Raw genomic sequence first — 12829 nt, forward strand, 5'->3', positions numbered from 1 at the left:
TGTTAGTTTTGTTGTAATAAAAAAAAAAAATCAAATTTATCAAATAATTTTATTTATGTAAATAGGATAAAAAACTTATATAGGTACAAAGTCAAAATAATAAAATTAAAAACTAAACACAAACGTTTACATATTACTAGTGCATTCAGTCTTATTACATCTTTTAATACACATTTTATTTTTCTACTAAACAGAATTACTTATGATAACATGATAGTACAACATATAAATGCTACAAAAATAAGGATGAGACTCAGTTTTTACCTTAAAACAATATAAATAAAGGTAAAAACTTCGCCTTAAAAGTTATATAATTATAACCACATACATACTAAGTAACTTAACACACGATTACCGTATAAAGATTATATACTATATGAATTTTATTTATTCGAAAAGAGAATGATGAATTGATATCAGATATGCTGTAGTAGTTTTACTATTCTCCAATTAACCTTTTATTTTATAAGGACGTCTTGCTTATAACTTATACAAATGATGTTGAAAATAAAACGTCGAATGTTACATACGGGAGAATACATTGTTATCATCTAGTTAATGCCCCGCATTAACTAGATGATAACAATGTATTCTCCCGTTATTGCGTTTAAGCATGTATAATTTATTTTCAAATATCAATCAAATATACATAGTAGTCGGTAGTACATAAAACTGTAAAAGAAATAAAAAGAAAACAAGTCATATATCATTCAAAAAGCTCTATTTGAAATAGACCTTTTTGGATAATTTTAATATTAATAAATATTTATAAAATGAAACGATTTTAATTCAATAATTGCTAATTGGTGTTTAGTTGGCACTTTATGATAATCCCAAAAACCAACAATTGAAAAGGAACTTTCTTTTTTTCTTAGAAGGTATGTTACATAACTATGTGCGTAAGGCTCGGTACTGCGATAATAACAAGTATCTCTTGATTTTTATTTTTTATGACCGATGTGTACTTTAAATAGTATTTAAGTATTACTTTGACGTCCTACTACACCTACCGGGACGGCCAATTTCGATAAATAATGCAGGATACATTTACACTATTGTGTGCGCAAACACTACGAGATTCTGAGGGCACAACAGTGTTATTAATTTAAAATTACTATCGGCTGTTGCTATTAGTTAATTAACTGAAAATTCTAATATTTTTGTCCTAGGTATGAATCCAGGACGTCGAGAATAACAGCCTTATAAGCAAGCTATAGGATAAATGACGTAATTGTCTTTTTTCCTAATTTGTTTCTTTATTGTGTCGATTCCGGCACACATAACACAATGATACAAGACTATAATAACAATTAGTATTTTCAAAACAGATTTTTAAATTTGTTGACAACAAAACAAATACCTAATCTAGAAGGCACAACTAGTTCAAAACCAAATTATCAGTAATAGTTTAGTACACAATCGTTAATTTATAGAAAAATTACACAAACGTAAGATTAACTTATACAAAAATAAATAAAAGGACTACGATATTATTGTAATCAATCACGTGGAACAAATGACGCAAGATCCTTGACTACAAATGCGAAATTCTCATCAGAAAACCTTAAGTTCTTATATGGTCTAGATTGATATGTACTTTGACCTAGTCATACGGCATAGTCGTACTCTGTAGAAGTTGTCTACACCTAACATGGAGCATCTGTTGAATAACTTACCAATAAGGAATAATTTACAACATTAGTTATTACATTACATTATTAAAAGTATTTTTGGTCACTAGTAAAACTGTCACATGAGTAAAAATTCTTAAATACTTACTTAATTGTAGTACCATGCAAAAGGTGCGTGGTATGTTTCACGTACATTAAATTAGTCATAAAATATAGTTATTATTTAAAGTGCATTAAATTACAGCTGTTATAAAAGGTAATAAACAACTAAACTATGATAAAATTGAATGTTACTTCGATAACGTCCCAAGACTGTGTCACCAATATATGTGGAAATATCGTAATGTTAAACGATAGGTCATCAACTCTCGGTTATTTTCGAATATCGATCGATCCCAGTCGCAGCTACGAAGCGAGACAAGCGGTGTCGGCGAGGATGGCGGCCATCAGCGGCCGGTCGCGCAGCGCGGCGGCCAGCTCGGCCTCGTCCCACAGCAGGCGCAGACGCCGCGCGCGCGCCGCGCCGCCGCCCGCCGCGCCGCCGCCCGCCACGCGCAGCGCGCCGCGCGCCTCCAGCAGCGCGCACGCGCCCGCCATCTCGCCCGCGTCCAGCGCGCCGATGTTGCGCGCCGCCGCCACTCTGTGGGACCGATCGTTTTCGATGAAGAATCTATTTGCTCTCGGATGTGCAATTGATTAGGCAATTATGTTCTCCTCGTTAACGGTTATGAGTACCCTGTTAGTTTATCTTGGAAAATATTAAAGTCGAAAAAACACACCCCTATATAATTAAATTCTCAAGAAATAAATCGTTTTCTATTTCTTGTCCCCAATCATATTATAATATGGATATCAGAAAATATTATTAATTATTGTGTTTACAAGCTTTTAAATCGTAAAAAAGTAACACCTGCAATGAACAACATTGTAACTCGGTTTTACGCAATTTCGAGTTATAATCATATTCATATTGTACGAAAAATAAAGTCATTTTTAGCGATTAAGAGAGTCAACTCCAATTAATTAAAGAGTATATTTACAGTTACATATAATGGTTATAAACCATATACAGGTGATTATAAATATTAAACAATTAAAATATTACAAAAAAAAAAATAATACAAAAAACATACAATTCTTCTTGGAAATTATTATTTTAATATGGGTACTAAAAGTAAATTTTAGTCCTTAACTGACATAAATATACTAGTTTTACTTCCGTTAAAGTGATCAACTCTCCCAGGGTGATGTTTTTTTAAATAGTCAAAAAGGATCAACGTTGCATAACTTGTCCGACAGATATTTCCGGAAGGTCGTATGTACAAGTATGTGCTATTATTTCAATAATGTGGCCGCAGTCACGTAAAAGTATCAACAACACCTCGAGGACCCACCATAATGTTGTTATGGTAGTGTCGAATTGGACAGGAGTATATGAAAATTGTGAATGAAAAGTCTGGCTAGGGCTGCAGAAATCATAGACACAGAGGTACAAATGCTGGTAATTTATTTTAAACCGATTTCTCATGAATTAGGCTCTTTTTTATGAATTATACATTTCAAAGGAAGCCCCAGAGGAAGGGGACCCGGCGAAGCCACTATAATATGACAAGGTACAAGATTGATCGAATTTAAAGCTGAAATAATGAGATGTAGGTCTACTCTCCGACCGACAATCCTTGAAGCTGCTCAAGGTTCCTAAAAGTTTCAAATTGAAAGACAGAAAAGAAGCAGCGCACCAAAACCATGAGCTAAAATAATTGGTCCCATGAGGTAACGAAGGAAACTTTTGCCAAGGAAGTTTTTTGTCATATGTGTCTCTATAACCCGCTTCATCAAGGCCGCGATTGAGTAAAATCAGGTATCGAAAGTCTTCACTTGCACATTTGAAAGTAAAAACTAAAAATGGTGAAGTGGCCATTAAAAAAGGCAAAACTACAGCAGACAGGAAAAATTTTAGGTCGCACAGTTCTTCAGAAAGTGTGATAAAAACCCTTCTGACTGATTGTTTAAATTCGAGATGGTCAAATTTTGGGGCCTAATTGTATGATGAACACTTACAGCTTGACTGCATACTTAGTAAGAAAGTGACAGTTATTTTTCTTTATATTTTAATGACTCTTAAGAATGGCTTATTTGTATTTATGTAATTTGTTACTATTTTTTAACTGTACACTGTTACCTCCTATTTGATTGGAAAGGTACAATCTACATATTTTCCTTATTATATTCAATGTATTTAAATATTTTTATGAAACTGTAGCTATTATCGTGTTTGAAAGAAATTTTAAGGGTTAGTTGGTATTAAGACTAAACATAAATCTGTAGTTATTAAAATCGACTTACAGTGCTATTCCTTGCAGGTGTCGAAATAAACATATCAATATATTTGATGGAATATTATTTTCAAACTAACCTTTTGTAAACATCATGTAGTTTTCCCATTACAATTTCTTTATTTTTGCCTTTGGTCAACATCAACATAAGACTGCATAGTATCAGTTTTTGTTGCATTGGCAAGCCTTCGTCCACATCTGTTTCAATGTGTCTCGCACCTCCATATACATCATTCAAGACTTCCAGTACTTGTTTTAGTTCGACTGTCACTGATGTGTCCTTCATCATGTCGTCAACAGAGCGATGTTCCGAAAATTTACTACGTCTAGCGACGTCGATAACTCTACGTCCAATGTCTAACGCTCTTCTCATATCACCAGACACGGCAGCAATTTTAGCTAAAAAGTTTTATATTTAAAAATATACGAAATGCAGAAAAATATTACATAATCAACAATTTAATTCTAAGAGCAGTTTAATTTTCAATAAGTAATAGCCTACATTAACTAGAGTGTACCTGCTAACATCTGGAGTGCGACGGGGGAGAAGACGTTAGTGTTGTCCTCGGTGGCCAGAACATGCGTGAAAATGTCGATGATTTGCTGCTTGGTATAGGGCGGGAAGTGTAGCGTGGCGGGGCGCAGGGCGCAGCGAGCCTGCAGCCGCGGCAACGCGCGCTGCGTGAGGTCCAGTGCGTTGGCCACGCCCACCAGCACCAGGCGCGCCGCCGGCAGCGCCGCCCACTCGAAGACCGTGTACAGCACCGACTGCCGCTTGCTGTCTAACTGGTCGATTTCGTCCAGCACTAGTAGACTGTAATATTTAATTAATAATATATGAAATATTTTTTAGTGAAAAGAAAATGAAAGAAATTTAATTATTTATATACTCAGAGGTGTTTACACTTTACTTGAGATTTAATTTAAAGCAATAAGTTCAGAATCCTTTAAATAGAAGATTATATTTGAGCTTTTCCTTTAAACATTGTTAATAATAACAAATGTGATATTGAAATTAAATTTCATAGTAAATAATATAATTGACTTACATCATTTTATGTTTTTTTACTAAATAGTTTTCGATAGCATTATGACAAACTTTCTCACTCGTGCCTGATGTTGGCAACTGTAACTCTTTACATATCCTACTATAAATACTCGCAGCTGACTTCATCATAGTACAGTTAATATAAACCTGTTTAAACCCATCTCTTATCTACAACAAAAACATGAATTAATGATATTTACATGTTACAACACATAATATATAAAATGTATCCATTGTCAATATAGCTTTTATTTTATTAATAAACTATTATTTACCTTTGGTAATTGTAATATATACGATAAACTCGCCGTTTTACCGGTACCGGGTTGTCCAGATATATATAAAGATGCAGATTGCTCCTTGTCAAGATGTTCAGTTAGAAAATTCTTCATGAATTCTATTTCTTTCTCTCGACTTACAAGTGGCTCTAAGGGTTTACTGGAAGAGTAACTATTTCTGAAACATTAACAACTCAAATTAGTCCATTGAAAATGCTTTCAAGAATTAGTTTAACATAAGAGTCACAATTCCCAGTGATTAGAGATATAGTGATTGATTCAGTCTGTTACATACTTTAAAATAATAAAAGTATTATAATTGAAAGAACTTTACACATCCAACCGAAAACCGCACTTTTTTTTATCGTGTTTATTCAAATACAGAAGAACTTGTTGAAAATGTCAATTTTTTTAAATTTCATATAGATTGTCATACTAGCAAATATGATGGTAAGTGATCACCACCGCCCAACAAAATTGACACCGTAAAAATAAAAACCATTCCTGACATTGCCAATGTGATCACCATGTGCTTGAAAATTTGTCACTAATCATCTTCTGACTTAATGCTCATCTCTGGTAAAGATTTAAGTATATTTAGCTATGAATAATACTTACTGTTTATTTGAATTAATGGTCTTATCACTAAGAATTTGAAAATTATCTTCATGTTTTCTCACAATCTTCTTTGGAGAGCATTTTTCTGTAAAAATAAAATGAGAGCATGAATAAGCCTCACACACATAAAATGTTAAACAGAAGTTAATAAATAAAATGCAATTAATCATATAAAAATAGTAGATGATTTTACAGGCAAGTTAAATTAGCATTGTTATAATAAATTTTCAGACCTTCAGAAATTGTCTCAGTATCTTTATCTTCTATCTGTCTCTTAAGATTATTTCTTGTTTTTACAATGTTTAAGATGTCTTTGTTTTCATTGTTTGTTTTTTCCTTAGCTTCATTAAAACTAGTTCTCTTGCGAGATTTAAAAGGAATAGTTGCTTGGAGAGTAGCCATCTATAACAAAACAATAAGACAATTGAAACTATAATTATTATTATAAACTTATCTTAATGAGAATCAATTATCATTACCTTCAACATAGTCTATTAAATATTTTGGTGTCGAATTTGAAATTAAAATCGAATATTCAAAATATTATTTTTATTAATATTGATCATCACATTGGTAAATGACAAAAATCATTTCATTGCTTTTAATAATAAATTATATGCTTAAAATATTTAACACAACTAACAATTAATTAAATGTTATGATTAAGTAATAAAAAAAAATTGTACACAAATATAAAGTTTAGCCAAGTACTTACAAAATATTTTTTTGACAAAAGTAACATACACACGAAAATTTCAATGTCACGTGATATAAAAATATATCCTACACCTTGTTACTTTTACTAAATTAGTTATGTACATCTAAAAAAAATCAAGACGCAATAGAACAAATATTAACATAATTATTAATGTATTTAGTAATTGATTATTTACAAAATCAACAAAACTTTCAGCAAATAATAATCTAACTCCATTAAAAGATATATCAAAATACGACAAGTTATTTATATATTATAAAAATGGATTCAAAATAATTTATAATTGAACAATATTTATTTTAAGAATCAGTATTGAATAAAATCAGCTACTGTATAGTAGCACAAAGTAATTAAATCCAGGTTTCTTGGTTTAGAGTTAGACTACTTATGCTGTTTGTATGTTCTATTGCTTGTTGCATATGCAATTATACATGTGAATCAATTGCAACTGAACAATAGGTGTGACATTGATAGCTTAATAATAATTATATCTATTTAATCCCATTCACTGCTTATCTTTATTGTTGAATTCATTTTGTGTTTGGTGAGCTATATTGGACATATTTTTAAATAAGTCATACTGTCTTTGAGCATTGAGCCAAGCATTCTGCATTTCCATTTGATGTCTCAATATTGCTTGATGGGCATGAGAAATTAATTGTGGTTTTGAAAGAAAATCTGCTGGATTAGTTATTGCTGGATTAGAACTAACACTAGGAGTTATTGGTTGTCGAATTCCTGTCACTTTACCTGCAGGCATCATTGGTTTTAATGTTTTCATTCCTACTTTTGAAGGACCTGGGGAAGCTTTAGGTGATTCTGTTTTAGCGGGGTTAGCATTTGATAATTGAGTACTTGTAATTTGGTTGGATTGGTTTATGTTGTGTTCTGATGCTAAACTGCTTGCTTGTTTTTCTTCAGCTATCACTAGTTTTGGAGATGAGCTAGGAGACCTTGTTTGTGATCTTGGTGATGGTTGAGCATTACTTGTAGAATTGTTAGAATAACTTGGAGATGGAACTGTTGGATTTGCAGTGGTTGTATGCTTGACCTGGCTTCTTTGACTTGTTTCTTGTCTAGGAGAAGTCATTTGTGATCCACTAGCATTTAGCTTATCGAGTTTTAGCTGATTAATGCTACTTGTTGATGGAACTCTTAAGGTTTGAGCACCAGTTGTCAGAGGTCTATTCGACATATTGGAAAATACATTAGCTTGGGACAAAGTAAGTGGTAATATTTTTGGATGCATATTTTGCTTTTTAGCCAAATTGGCTATTGATTGCATTTTTTCAAAAGCTTTCGTTTGTTGTGGTCCCAATTGGCTTTGTATATTATGTGGAGTAGACAAATCAAGTGCTGCACTTGCCTTATTTTCAGCTGGAGGCAAATTTGGGTTAGTTTTGTTAATAGAATTATTAAGTTTGTTAGCAGCATTAAACTGTTTTGGAGTTGCTGGTACTAGTTTCGGCACTTGAGCTTTATTTTTTGCTACTTTAGGTTTTTTATCAGACTGCAGTGATTGCAATTGTTGTTCAAAAGTTTGTTGAAATGTTATAGGAGCAGAGAAATTTCCGCTTTGTTTTCCTAATTTTGTGTCTGAAATTGGTTTTAAGTTAGGCACAGGTCCCTTAGTGGATGTTTCAGATGTTTTATTAGGTATTTTAGTTGGAACTGTGTTGTTTTCTGTTTTATTCTGAGAATTACTTTTTTCAACAATATTTTCAGCTTTATTCTGTTTCTTCGGATCAGTGTCAGGTAACTTAAGTATTTCAATGTAATTATGTACAGGAGGACTTGGCACTTTATGTGTGCTTGTACTAGTAGCACTTGAAAGATTTTTGTTAACTACAGTTTTTTTTGGATCTGTACTTGTAGTATCAGAGAGATTTCTAGGATCTAATTTTTGATCAGTAAGAGTTATTGACAGTGAAGAGGGTATGTTAATTTTACATGAATCAAACAATGATTTTAATGGATCTCCAGAAGGCTGTCCTGTATTTGGAATTGGAAGAGATGTTTTAACTTGGGATAATATTTTGCTTCTATCTATTGTGGGATCACAATTATTTGCTAGGAGATCCATTCGTAATTTGCCAGAAGTTGGTTGTTTATTTTGTGTGGATGGATTTACTGGTGTACTTGGTTTAAGATCAGGCATTTTTTTAGTTGTTGGTTTTGGTGTTTCAGCTTGTTTATTCATTGTAGGAGCCTCTGGTTTAGGCAATTGTAATTTTAAGGGTGATACAGTTTTTTGTACTAAGGGTGAAGATTGTGGTACCATGGAAGAGTCAGATGGTTTTCTCTTTGGAGATGAAACTGTATGAGTTACTGCTACTGCCCTTTTTTGTCCAGGGCTATCTGATTGTTGCTGATGTTTCACAAGTGACTGCTGCTGCTGCTTAATATCCTTAGGAGGTAATACAGGAGCAGTTTGTATATTTGAAGGTGGTACACTATTTTTCGTTGGTTCTTCAATAGTTTTAGAAATATTTGGAGTATCAGAAGAAACCTTTTGAGAATTTTCTTTGACATTCACACATGTTTTTGATGTTCCCACATTACTTGTTTGATTTATTGGTACCTTAGCAATTTCTATTTTAATTTTTTTCATTTCTGGTAATGTTTTAGGAATTTCAAATTTTCTTTTCAAGCATTCTTCAATCTTAGGAGTTATGGTTGATGTTTTAGGACTATTGTCCTTTGGGGATATGACAGCATCAGAATCATTTGCTTTGACAGGTGATGATTTAGATGATGTAGAGTTAGTATTTGCTTTTAATTCAAATGAATTCAAAAACTGTGATTTTTCAACCTCTTCGTCATTTTTCTTAAAATTTACTTTATTTTCATTATTTAATTTTATATCCTTTCCATCCTCAACACTTTGGCCTGATGAATCACTTTTCTTTTGAGTATCACCTGTTTTCTTAACATTATTTTCGTCAGGCATGGGACTGTCAGTACCAGAAGATGCTTCAGAAACTTGGTCATTAATATTTGGAGTTGGGCTGCTTGCATTTGTATCTTCAGTACAAGTTGGGCTCGGTTTTCTATCAGGAAAATGAGATCCACCTTTTCTATTTATATCAAACAGTCTATTTCGTATTGCCACATAATCAATAATTTGATAGAAGAATCTCATTGGTTCATTTCTTTTCCAGTTGTATATATAAGCTATGTCCATTAATGTGTAATAATCAGGTAGGGGTACTCTTTTGTATAAAATATCAATAGCAAATTGTGTACTATCAATATCAAATTTCATACTGAGAAACTTTTTGAGATGACTAATGTTTACAACAGCCGGACATTGCAAATATCTTCTAGTAGTCAATGAAGACGGTTGTGCTTCATTGCTATCGGATGATTTGCTAGATATACTATCAGCATCAGTTGCATCTGCATATTCCAAAGAGAATGAAATAACGTCTTCAGGACTAAAAATAATTCGTTCTGTATCCTCGCCTCGTTGTTCCGGTGTGGCCGATGCAGCTGGACCTGGCCTGGATGCATAAAATTGCTGACGTCGTTCCATTTCTTTTTGAAATAGACCAGGAACAAGTTTGTAAACTATATCTTGTAGAGCTTTATCTAACTTAATATTGGGTTTTGCTGAATTAATCATCATTTCACAAACTGGACAGTAACTTTTAACTTGAAGATGTTTTATAATACAACTTCGGCAGAATGAATGTAAACATTCCACTATGGTGGTTGCGTCTATATAATAACCTCGACACAATGGACACGTTATGTGTTCATTGACTTCCCCTAATAGAGTTCGCTGGGGAACCACTGCTATGTTATTCTGCTCAGCCATCTTAACAACTTTTTTATCTGGTTGCTTGTTAGAAGTAACCATTTTCGATGATCATACCAAGATCCGTGATATCTTTGTAGCGAACGTCGTTGTTTATTTCACAATTCAAATAACATATTATTTGAAGCGTATTCTTCCTTATTAATATATAATTCGCATTTTAATTTCATTTGTTTAACATTTGAGCTTATATTTATAAATCAATAATATTTAAGACGCATACACTTATAGACACTGTCGACATATCACATAACTGATATTTGCAATGTTGGTAACCCTGTCTCTCAACAACATCAAATGATTTAAAACTATAACTACTCAAGATTTAAGCGATAATTAAATATAAAGAAAATAACAACACATAATAAATGATGTATTAAATTCGCATATCTTACCTTATTGTAGATATACACGTAAATTCTATTATTTTAAAGCATTAATTACAAACTAATTTTGGCGCGAAGACACTGTGCTTTGACAATGCTGAACAGATGTTCTTCAAATGACTGAATGTTACTCTATAAAAAATTTTTTTTTTTATATTTTCGTTAACGTTACACCTTGGTACAAAATTTAATGTAATTTACCTACATAAAATACATACAAATATTAAGTTGATATTCTTTACTTACTGAATAAAGTAAATTTAAGACAATAAAGATTAACTGAAAATAACTGATGATGATAAAATACTAAAATATTTAGTTGTATTTTTTGTCGACTTACTATTAAAGCGTTAATAAATAATAAATGGCATCACAATTTCATTAACTTTACTACGATGACTATTTTATAAAATTATTATAAAATCTTTTTTTAATTAGGCCAGTAAATTGTGGGAGAAAATTTTCAAATAATTTGTTAATACTGTACACTTTATATGTTATCGATTTCATGCATTATATTCGGGATGAACAAAAACCATACCTTTTTTATTATTTTATCCGATGTCAAAAAGAAGTTGAATCTTTCGTGGTCGCAACTGGTAACTGTATATCTACATAATGTATCTGGTTGTGCCATAATTCACAACTCTATTTTTTAATAGATAATGTCCAATTATATAGTAAATATTGTTAAAATAAATTTAATATTAATATTTGAAGAAATTCAAGTTATCGTGTGGACAGATTTAGACTTGGAGTTCGCAACGAAAGATGGGAACGACTGGATCCGTTCGCAAATAAAAATTACGCTTTGATTATGACCAGCGACATAATTTTTTGTCATGGCAAATAATCAATTTAGCAGAGATGTGACACTGATTGGTAATAGAAACATGCAGCAATATAAAACAAATCCAATTCATAGGAAAATGACACTAAGGCTATTTTTGCAAAGTATACAAAGAAATCATGTTCAAGACCTGAGCCATTGAGAAAATAATGGTAAAATAGTTACTGAACGAGCCAGCCCTTGTTTCTAGATACTCACTCATAAAACTTTCAGAAAACAGAGTCCAGAGATGAGAGCCTAGAGTCAAGCATTTTATCTTTGACGTTAAAGTCACTACTATGCATCTAATGAATATGAAAACTACATGAACAGGTGCAATTCAGGTGAAATGACAGAAACAATATGAGCTTTAGGGAACATAGATGTCAGTATCATGATACATATCATCTGCAATAAAATATGCCATTCGGAACCGTAGCTAGCATATTTGACTCATTCGATTTTCGTTCCCATATATCAAATAGGTACCTATAGGTTCTAATTTTATCAGACTGCTATTTGCCTGCATTTTAAATCTGTAATAGCTTCGAGTATAATAAATTAAATATAATGCTGTAAAGGGCCAGATTGAGTTTATTATGCACAATGTATTTTAGGTACTTAATAGGATAAGGATTCGTAAATAAGCTATTTCTTGTAAAATGTAAAGGATAAAAAATGGTTATTGTGAGTTATTCCTAAGAGATATACCACCGCGGAACTTTTTGTAGACGTTTTTAAGATGTACAATACTGTTTTGATGTATCTCGTAAAGATTAGACACTGTTTGCAATGTAAGCGCCAAAAAATGTTTGAATATCCCTTGTTGAATAACCGCACAAATAAGGGTGTTCTGAATTGGACGGACATTTATAACGAATAAAGACGTCCGCGGCATTGGTTGATAAAGCTGCTTGTGAGTTGTATACTCATGTAGTATTGATCATTACTGCTTATTGAGGCATAGTACAACAATTGCAGATATGTTCTGATATTAAGTGCAAATGACGATGGATTGCTCTCTTCAATTACGAGCATTAGTTGTGGAGCGATTTTTGTAAAACAGAATAATTCACAATGAAAATGGTATTAATTAGATTCAAAAGATTTACTCAAAGACAAAATAAAGAAATATGTCTATTATAACGGGTATTTCTTTTGTTTT

The 12829-nt window shown here is 32.2% G+C and overlaps 1 protein-coding gene across 1 annotated transcript; it reads right to left on the reverse strand.

Moving 5' to 3' along the window:
- Nucleotides 1–603: 603 nt before the first annotated feature.
- On the reverse strand, nt 604–10688 carry LOC125076972 (polycomb group protein Psc-like). Its single transcript, XM_047688731.1, has 8 exons — nt 7222–10688; nt 6145–6313; nt 5912–5996; nt 5291–5471; nt 5017–5183; nt 4486–4781; nt 4048–4366; nt 604–2271 (listed from the first exon to the last, which is right to left on the reverse strand). Exons 1-8 carry the CDS (start codon nt 10489–10491, stop codon nt 2037–2039), a joined length of 4722 nt encoding a protein of 1573 aa, XP_047544687.1. The 5' UTR covers nt 10492–10688; the 3' UTR covers nt 604–2036.
- Between the last annotated feature and the right edge of the window lie 2141 nt (nt 10689–12829).

The sequence above is a fragment of the Vanessa atalanta genome, chromosome 3 (assembly GCF_905147765.1).
Source record: "Vanessa atalanta chromosome 3, ilVanAtal1.2, whole genome shotgun sequence".
In the NCBI taxonomy this organism is placed as follows: domain Eukaryota; kingdom Metazoa; phylum Arthropoda; class Insecta; order Lepidoptera; family Nymphalidae; genus Vanessa; species Vanessa atalanta.

Coding starts and splice junctions, on each gene's coding strand:
- LOC125076972 (XM_047688731.1), bottom strand. CDS start 10,491: ATGGTTACTTCTAACAAGCAACCAGATAAAAAAGTTGTTAAGATGGCT. Junction 5,997..6,144: donor TACTGAGACAATTTCTGAAG/GTCTGAAAATTT, acceptor TTATTTTTACAG/AAAAATGCTCTCCAAAGAAG. Junction 5,184..5,290: donor ATATATTACAATTACCAAAG/GTAAATAATAGT, acceptor TTTTTGTTGTAG/ATAAGAGATGGGTTTAAACA.